Source organism: Branchiostoma belcheri, unplaced genomic scaffold (assembly GCF_001625305.1).
Source record: "Branchiostoma belcheri isolate BF01 breed outbred unplaced genomic scaffold, Haploidv18h27 scaffold86, whole genome shotgun sequence".
Lineage (NCBI taxonomy): Eukaryota > Metazoa > Chordata > Leptocardii > Amphioxiformes > Branchiostomatidae > Branchiostoma > Branchiostoma belcheri.
In genome coordinates this window covers 1,286,850-1,296,213 of record NW_017804531.1, presented here as the reverse complement: position 1 = coordinate 1,296,213, position 9,364 = coordinate 1,286,850, and the positions used below count along the sequence as shown (strand labels likewise).

Here is a 9,364-nt window from a genome sequence, read left to right as displayed (position 1 = left end):
GCACGTGTTTCTTTGCATATACGATGTTTTGCGGCCCTGAAATTACATTGGATGCCACATGCCCTCTCTTAACCCCCAAGCATGGGCATGTAACACGGCCGACTGAGCCTGGTGTAAACAACGGTTTCATTGGTTCTTAATTGACACTCCTGTCATTGTAGATTACACTAAAGATCTGTCAAAGGTGTGACCTAGTCTATATCATAATCATCCTGTTTAACTACGTGTTAAACATACACGGGTAAATGATATGCTCATTAAATATGATAGTTTAAAAACGTGGATCACACTACCATTATCGTCGTTGGCATGAGTCATTTGCCGACTTCCTAAAAGGTAAAAGAATTATGTTTTGTTAACAAGTTTGTTTCTAAACGGATATACATAGCGACAATCCACTGAACTGCAACCACACTGTTTCCAGAATCATCTTCAAGTTGGCAGCCCAATTCTAAACGTTTCTGCTTGATTTGTTGTTCACGTGAACAACGCGTGAACACCCACGGATGGGTATGACTGAGAGTTTACTCCACAACTCGACTTATTCGCTGTGAAAGGTTTGTTGGCACGAAAGGTCTCTCCGAGTCAGTGGATATAGCTGTTTTCCCAACTCTAAAAACGCCCGGAGCGAAGATACTATCTTATCTGGTGTGTTATCTGTCCCAGGGACCAGGCTTACACCCACAATACGGCAACGGGCAAAAGCAATCTGTTCGTACCGCGACGTATTTCGTCTGCTAGTAATTCCCTTGGCGCGAAATCGTCCCGAAAGTGTGCTAAGGTTGAACCGAAGATGAGATTTGTGCTGTTGCTGTCGACTCTGGTGGTTGGAGTGTGCCTTGTACAAGCCAGGCCTAAAGCTGCAGGTAGGTTTCATTCAATTGCCCACAGCATTTACCTCGGTCATTAGTTTATCTGTAACATATCATTTGCTCGTTCATTTTTATCTTGTACCGTAGCGTACTATGATACGTTTCAACTACAGAATAGTACACGAGGACTGGAAATCGTTCGGTTTCGTGGCTGGTTTTGTCCTCGTGAGGACATTTCCTTTCACCCAAGACTTCTAGAATGTATCTGTATGTTGTGACATGTGCTGATTTATTAGTTTCGCTGCTGTTAGGAACACGAATTAATGTCATTTCTGACATAATTACATAACACCGTTGTATGTCCTTGTGCCCCATGCAATAACACATAGCTGGAATAGCCGAGGCACTGTTTAATGTAAATAGTATTTCACACTGTTCAAGGCCTAAGTTTCACAAATTTCTACCAATTGTTTCTTCTCTGACCGTGGCTAAACATTTCATACAGTAGTCTTCTTTGAAAATAATTCTGTAGAAATCAGATGTGCAACTCTAGTAGTTCTATATCTTTGGCAATCACTATGTCCAGAACAAGAATGTAGAGGATGTTTTTGCTGGAAACATGCAATGACACTTTAGGAGATATGTTTCACAACATGTTTCGCAACGTTCATGTTATTTTTATGTCCCTGCCATGAGTTCAAGTTACTGATACATACGCCAAAAAGCAGTTACTCAAGCAACTGGATAAGATTTTGGAAACGGTCAGACGTTTCAGCTAGTATCCACTAGCTTTCGTCAGTGACTGAGAGACCAGAGGAGAAATGCAGGTCTATAAGCACAAACTATTGATACTGCTTTTTGGCGTATCGTATTGCTGGATGTCTAACCTTCATCGACGTACTGAAACATACCCATTCAACTCTCATTAGCATTCTTAGGCCGTTGAATCGTCTGCTAATAATAGTTCAGACAAGCCAGAAGCAGTACTTATACTCGATGAATATTGAGCATTTTCGTAGAATTGTGATATACAGTTACAGTGTGAACGCCCTCTAGAGCGTATAGTACAAGAGCGAAGCAGATGCGTCTGCTAAGAATAGTTCAGAAAAGGCATAAGTAGTACTTATGCTCAATGAGTATTGCAAACATTTTCATAGGGTTGTGATATACAGTTACAGTGTGAACGGCCTCTAGAACGTGCAGTAGGTCTCAGGTGTTTCCCACGAGGCAGATGCGTCTGGCGTCTGACATACTGAAACTGTGCGAAAGGTTACGCACAGCATAGGTTACCTTAGTCTCTACCAGACTAACTACGCTGGCTATATATATAGGAGAATAATGGCCTAGGAGTTTGGCCGCCTTGTAGGTTTGACGGAGGAAAGAAACTACCTCCCCGCGGCCGGACTCCCTTGGCCCATTTGATTCTCTGTTTTGCCGAATTCTACGATCCGTATGTAGAAAGGCCTGGTGGAGGCTAAGGTTACCTGACGCCCACGTGAAATGTAATATGCAACTAAGATGTTTTATTTTTTCCGCGGCGGTTGTGTGCCATATGTCGTAGTTTTAAGAAGCAAAGGCGGATAGCATAGTTCAATATGAACTGCCTAAAGAAACGAGAAGAAGTTGAACCCGTAAATAGTAGACTGCATTAGTATGTATAGTTTAAGTAATATATTGCTGTATTCTTTTCCCCTGTTTATTCATCATTTCATGACCTGTACTTAGCTTGTTAGAGCACAAACGTACAATATAGGTCTTTTATTCATTCAATATTCTAACTACATGTTTATTTTAAAATCTACGACGTATGAGCCTATACCAGGCCTTCCTACGGGGGTACAGATCGTAGAATTCGGCAAAAGAAGGGGAGAAATAATTGGCCAGGAGAGTCAGTCCATGGAAGGGTTAATTAAATCTACGCTTGGGTAAATTAAATCTACAATGGCCGCACTCTCATGGCCAATTAGTCTACCCATTTGGCTGCCTACATTTCACTGCTTTTGAACCCGCGTTGTTATAATTAGTCTGGTAGAAACTAAGTTAAACGACGTACGGCAAGAATGGTATAAAGAGTGAACTGTCGTAGAGCACAGAGTCGAACTCGTTGAAGCCAACGACAGTTGGGGCATCATAACTAGAAAGCTTTAAACAATTATTCCAGTAGTTACATGTGCAAAGATTGGGTGTAACAGGTCGTTCGGTGTAATATAGAGAGCTGCCGCTGCACCGCGTGCCTGAGAAGCTGGTTTGTTACGCCGAAGAGCGGTTATACCGGCTATATAACGTTACAGACACAGAAGCTGGTATGTTACGCCAAAGGACGGTTATGTCGGCTATACAGATACACGATCTGTATAGCTGGCGGAAGTTGGCTACATTACACCGATCGACTTGTTACTCCTAACCCTTGCAAGTTGCATATCTAACTCGAGGCATTGTTTAAAGCTATCTAATGACAATGCCCCTACTGTATTTGGTGACAGCGAGTTCCACTCTGCGATAGTTCTAGGAAAAAACATACAGGATACAGATGATACAGAAGAACCATTGTACGTTGTGTATGTGACCGGGACTTTAGTTCCCACACACATGAAACCCAGCGGAAAGTCATTCCTGTGCGCTGACTAGCTGCATGCGTGTTCCTGCAAACGGTTTTGGGTAAAACAGGAAGCCACAGTTAACTCTGGCACGAAACATGAGAGAACGTGTTTAACTACTCGTGTAGCGCCAGGCTAGCCAGTTAGACTTGTGTTTCACTGGCGTTCTTCTCTACTAGACGTTAAGTTCTGCTAGACATCTTAGGTCCTTCTAATGAAGATCCTATTGAACAAACAGACAAACAAATAAACAAACAAGTCCTTGCGCTTAAATTTGTAAAGCTAACCAAAAACAAAATCAACATTGGGGATTACTTTTAACTTGTTTCTAAGTGTATTAGGTTCATGAAACTCATATGATGGCATGGTGGCCTTGAAAAGGTGTACTTAGGTCCACCTGTTCCACCATGCCTTCCATGTACATGTGTATGTGGTGAATTGTAATAAATAAATAAAATAAATATGATAGTTTGAAGAACACGCGTTCCATAATACGATAGCGCCTTGATTTTTGTCAATACGTTTCTAGATGCAGCATTTAGTTGTAGTCATATTTGAAGTATTTAGAGTGACCATTTCGTTACAGGAAATGCCAAATGTTTCAAAACTTTTCTTTCCCATCCCCAGCCTGCAGGGCCATCCTGTCCGAGGTGAAGAACGGCCGCTGGAAGGACATGCCGCAGGACATCATCGACGACTGTCGTGAGTAACGTAGTCATACTACATGCTCTGATCTTAAAGGGATGGGGATCTTTTTCCCACATTAATAGACTTCTAGTGCAGCGACAGTCTCTGTTCGTATGGCGTGCTTCTCGTTCGCAAAAGTGTGGGAACTTTTTTATGTCAGACCACAAGAAACTGTTGCGCAAGTAACTGGGTAGACTTTTAAGAATCTAATATGTATTTTTGCAGTTGCTTATCTGGATGGCTATACTAATTTAACCTTCATCGACGTACATGTATAATATCCTTATTGCACAGCTATACACAAATATAATGCTGCTTTGGGAGCAAAAAACAACTGCTCGCAGAAGATATTTGAGAAGAATTTCTAAGACAAAAGAATTCAGAGAATCTTCTAGAGGATGTTCGCGGTTGAATGCCTCGTGATTTTTTAAACATCTGCTCAAAAAAGTCAAGGAAACCTGCCTACTAACAAAACGTTGACCATCTCTAGGGCAGTCTGTTCAAAATATCTTTCTCCTAGCACTAGCACCCTTTTCCTTGGGGAAAGCAGTAATGTTCAGTCTGATTGACTCCTTGTTCTTAAAAGTAAGCCTCTAGCATTTTCTCGAAGATTTAAGAAAGAAACCTGTGTACTAGATAAGATGCCCTGCCCTCTACCAGGCTTTGGAAGCCGCTGGGAAGAGCAGAAATCGGCAAAATAAACAGATAACATGCCAGGAGAGTTAGTCCACTGGAGTGCATTTGCCTCTCTACAATATACTCCTTTAGCTAACCAACTCCCCTGATATGTTATCTGTCTACTTAGCCGATTTCTACTCTTCCCAGCCACTTCCAAAGCCTGGTAAAGGCTAGGCCATCTTATGTAGGACGCAGGTATCCTAAATCTTCGACAGGATACCAGAGGCTTATTTGTAAGATACCCGTGATTTCCAGGCCAGGCTCTCCAGAGCACCAGGCACGGCCACCACCACAAGGACACCGTGGGTGACCAGCCGGGAGAGCCCCTGCCGCCTGGGTTCGTGCTGGAGCCGCCGCTTGACGGGGAGAGCACGGACTACGTGAAGACCACCCGGAAGTTTATCCGCACCCTGATCAACGCTCTGTCCGGCCTGTCAGTCAACCTCAAGCACATGAAGGCCACACAGAGGCAGGCTGACCTGAAGCGCGGGAAACCGTGGAAGCCTTAAAACCAATTTCATCATCATCTATTGCATCATCATCTATCGCACTCAACGCCCTATAAATATCTTTAACAATTTTCAAACCACTGTAACTTCAACGCATAACTTACCACCCGGCAGACTGGCAACAGAAAGCCCTGGAAGTCCTAAACTAGTTTTGTCATCATCTATTGCATCTTTCACCCCCTCAAACACTGCCAAACATTGCTCTAATCGTTTAAGAACGATTTCACAATTCACTGTAACTTCAACGCCGAACTTACCAAGTTTATCCGCACGCTGATCAACGCTCTGTCCGGCCTGTCAGTCAACCTCAAGCACATGAAGGCCACCCAGAGGCAGGCTGACCTGAAGCGCGGGAAACCATGGAAGCCCTAAACCACTTTCAGCATATTTCACGGCATAAAACATTTCCTTTTAACATTTACATTTCCTTCTTGGCTGGTCTACTCAACGTTTGTTTCAGAGGAGTCTGATGGAGACTAAATCAGTATTTCACTTCCTAAAGCATCACTTTTAAAACACGTCCTTTTAACAGTTACAGTTCATTTTTAGGCTGAATTCTACTATTTGTTCACCCTGGCACCCTGCAAAGGAGTCTGGTGGAGACAAAACTGTAGTTTCATCATATTTCACTCCATAAAGCCATGTCAAGCATTACTTTTAAAACCACTTTAACAATTTTGTAACTTCAACGCATAACTTACCACTCGGCAGGCTGACCATGGCAAGACTTTTCAAACCGCTTTAACCACGTTTAAACCACTTTAACAACGCCGAACGTTCCACTAGAGGCTTGGGAGCGTCAAACCAGTTTTGTGTACTACTTCTAGTTTTCCTTTCACATTTCAATTTCAACAGAATGATTCAGATCCGCGTAGGTCCTGATATGAAAAATATTGTGACCTGAAACGTCAGACAACGACGTTTCTAACTTTTACGAGTATTCAGAACCGTTTCGGGGTTATGGGCAAAGGTAACATTTCAGGATGCCATGCTTTTCATGTTATTTAATCACGTTAAAAAAACATACCACGCTCAATGGTCTTTGCATGCGCATTAGGCAAGATAGATCTGTCTTTTGAAGTTTAAACCATATTATTTCTAGCCTGGGGACCATCCTGGTTAGTTTACGTCCGCTCCCACATTCGACTGTGAGAGCGGACGTAAACCAACCAGGATGGTACCCAGGCTATATTATTTCAGAGCCTTTCTGCTAATGATAGTGAAAATCAGTATTATGGGTTGTTAGAAATTGCTTTTTTTTCTACCGAATGCAATGGCATTCCCTCTTTGTACCAATGCAATTAATTATCTTTACTAAGCAATGCTAGATATACTTTAAGTCTCTTGCAAATCTAACAATGCAATTATGTATTAAGGAAGAGCCGTAAGGTGATATACGTAATATTTATGTATAAGGAGTATATGGGTACTGTATTGAGGCTGGTTTCCTCTTACTGACAATGCAAGTTCACTGTCACTTTAAAGCAATTAAGCGGAAGGAATAAAATTTACGGGAAATAAAGTGTGGCATCTTTCCTTCTAGATCTGTTTTCTTAGTGTCATCTTTCCTTCTAGATCTGTTTTCTTAGTGTTTTGGAACTCATCGGTGGTTCCAATACTGTTGTCAGGTTATGTAAGGTACGTCCGCTGAAAACACGTCTCACCACAAACAACGTGTAAAAATAGATGTACAGTTGTATAAACACGTGCGCTGCCAAGCCTGAAAAAGTCAAGGGTCATTCGTTGCCTTCATTACCCGTGTGGAAGGTATTCAGGTCATTTTCTCAAGGTCCTACTTAACCTTTAAGACCCAAGGCTTAACTTTATTTTCTAAAGAATAAATTATTTCTTAACTTTATATTGATGATTTTACTGTTACTGTGGTGGGCCCCATTGAAAATCAATTTGACAAACTTGAATGGGCTACCCAGCTGTTTTAAGATTAAATGAAGGAGGCATTCTTCTTGTTCGTTGACTAGAAGAAGCCTGGATTATAGAGATTACAAAGAGTTGGATAAATAGAAAAGTAAATCAAGAAAGCAGACCCGGACTATAATCTTTTCAAAGCCTTACCTCCGGGCAAGTAGTTGTTTTTTCTTACACTGAAGAGTTAGAGACGCCTGGCGGTACACATTAGCGTAACAGGCAACATGCATGGCGCGTTACCTGTAGTACGGCTTAAAGCAATTACTAAAAGGCTGGGTGTGCATCTTTACGCTCCAACAAATGTGAACAATAACAAGTGTTGTCGGACGGCGTGGCTCTCAAATCCGTGCTTTTTTGTTAGTCACATTACTCCAACAAAGACTATTTTACTCAGACACTTGATTTTTTTTAGTTTTACCTTGAATCAATCAATGTTCAGTATTTAAGCAAATATACAGATTCACAGATTTTTTGTTTTTATCTCGGTTCTAAATCACCCGGGACTTGGCGATCTCTGACCTCCATTGAAAACCCGCTCAACAGGTTACTTATAACACACATCTTTTTTTAGTATTCAGCTCCTCATTGCAATTCTTGTACAATCTGGAAGATGGCGATTGCTGCTTCTACTGTTGTTGTTTTTCATTTAAATTATGCAAGCACAGTTTGGCACTTCAAATATCAACCAACGTATCAGCAGAGGCAATTCTTAAAACGTTCATTTGAATAATCATTACATACGTAAGAACTTATGTCCATATATAGCCTGTTGCGTTGTAGATAGGAGAGTAGAGAAGGTCACAGTACGTCATCAAAGCAACGAAAGCAGAAAAACTGGTTCAGATCAGAGAGACGAAATAGGCGACCCGGACTGAAGGTGTTTTGACACAAGGAGAAACTCCTGAAATCTTAAAAGGAGGTCGACGTAAAAGGAGCAGAAACAACCGATATGGCGACCCGTTGGCTGAGTGTCTTTCTGGTGATGTTGACGTTGGTTGAACTTGGTACATCAGGTAAGCTGTTGGAGAGATTTTGGCTGACTTACATGTCGTTTGTCGTGTAGCAAAACGACTTCCAAATCATTAACGTTCTGTGTCAAGTGAATAGCCACAAAGTATGTGGACCAGACTAACATATATAGTATAGTATTTTGATATATAGTAAAATATATATAGTGTTGGTGCATTTGGTATACTGTGTTTTTAACTTTTCACTATATCTCATTGATTTTACACGGAGCTTGCTTCACGGAGTTTACTCCATTCTCTCAAAATAAAAGAAAAAAAAGCGTTGTAGTTTATACTGGTAGAATATAAAAAAAAGCTAGTCTACCTCACATTAGAATCAGAAATGACACCGTGCTCTATTAAAGGGTTAATGCACCGCCCCGAGGTGTATATGGTGTCATAAATGCATGGTCAGCTGCTATAACCACCGAATAAACCACCGAGTGAGCGAAGCGAACGAGGTGGTTTATGAGGTGGTTATAGCAGCTGACCATGCATTTATGACACCATATACACCGAGGAAAAGGCGGTGCATTAACGTTATTATCATATAGCCTATCCAAACTGACACAATGAATCAACACAATTCCTGTTCAAAACATTAAACCTTTAATATTTACATAACAATACATTCCAAAATATTATAATAATGGTTTGTACTTTAAAATAAATATGGAGATCATTTTACAATAAATATAGTTTACAACTTTACACTTTAGAATTGTTTCTTTTGTCAGCATTGCAACTGGCAACAGATCATTTTACAAGATTCTCTGAACAGCATGGCAACAAACAATCATGCTGTTTTGTTTCTTAAACTTTAAGTTAAAGTGGAAGTAACATGGTACGTTAAAGTTCACATAACCGCTAAAAACATGCGACAACTGAGACATACATGTAGACTGCATATCGTAAAACCATTCAACCATCTAATGCAGCCAGCATGGTAACAAAGCATGTTGCGTAAGTACTTGCACTGAAGTTGATAGTAACTGTCTGATTCTCTGAACAGCATGGCAACAAACAATCATACTGTTTTGTTAATTAAAGTGGAAGTAACATGGTCCGTTAAACTTCACATGGCCGCTAAAACATGCGACAACTAGGACATACATGTAGACTGCATTTAACCATTTAACCATCTACTT

General features: G+C 41.0%; 2 protein-coding genes across 2 annotated transcripts in view; both read left to right on the top strand.

The window, feature by feature from the left end:
• The first annotated feature begins 521 nt into the window (after positions 1 to 521).
• On the top strand, positions 522 to 5,780 carry LOC109487144. Its single transcript, XM_019791116.1, has 3 exons — positions 522 to 866; positions 4,037 to 4,111; positions 5,030 to 5,780. The coding sequence occupies exons 1-3, from the start codon at positions 794 to 796 to the stop codon at positions 5,281 to 5,283; spliced, it is 402 nt and encodes a 133-aa protein (XP_019646675.1). The 5' UTR covers positions 522 to 793; the 3' UTR covers positions 5,284 to 5,780.
• Positions 5,781 to 8,140: 2,360 nt separating this feature from the next.
• The window catches only part of LOC109487142, a 3,385-nt gene continuing 2,161 nt past the window's right edge, over positions 8,141 to 9,364 (top strand). The window contains exon 1 of the mRNA XM_019791114.1: positions 8,141 to 8,222. Within this exon, the coding sequence (XP_019646673.1) occupies positions 8,159 to 8,222 (64 nt within the window). The 5' untranslated portion in view covers positions 8,141 to 8,158. The remainder of the gene's footprint in view (positions 8,223 to 9,364) is intronic.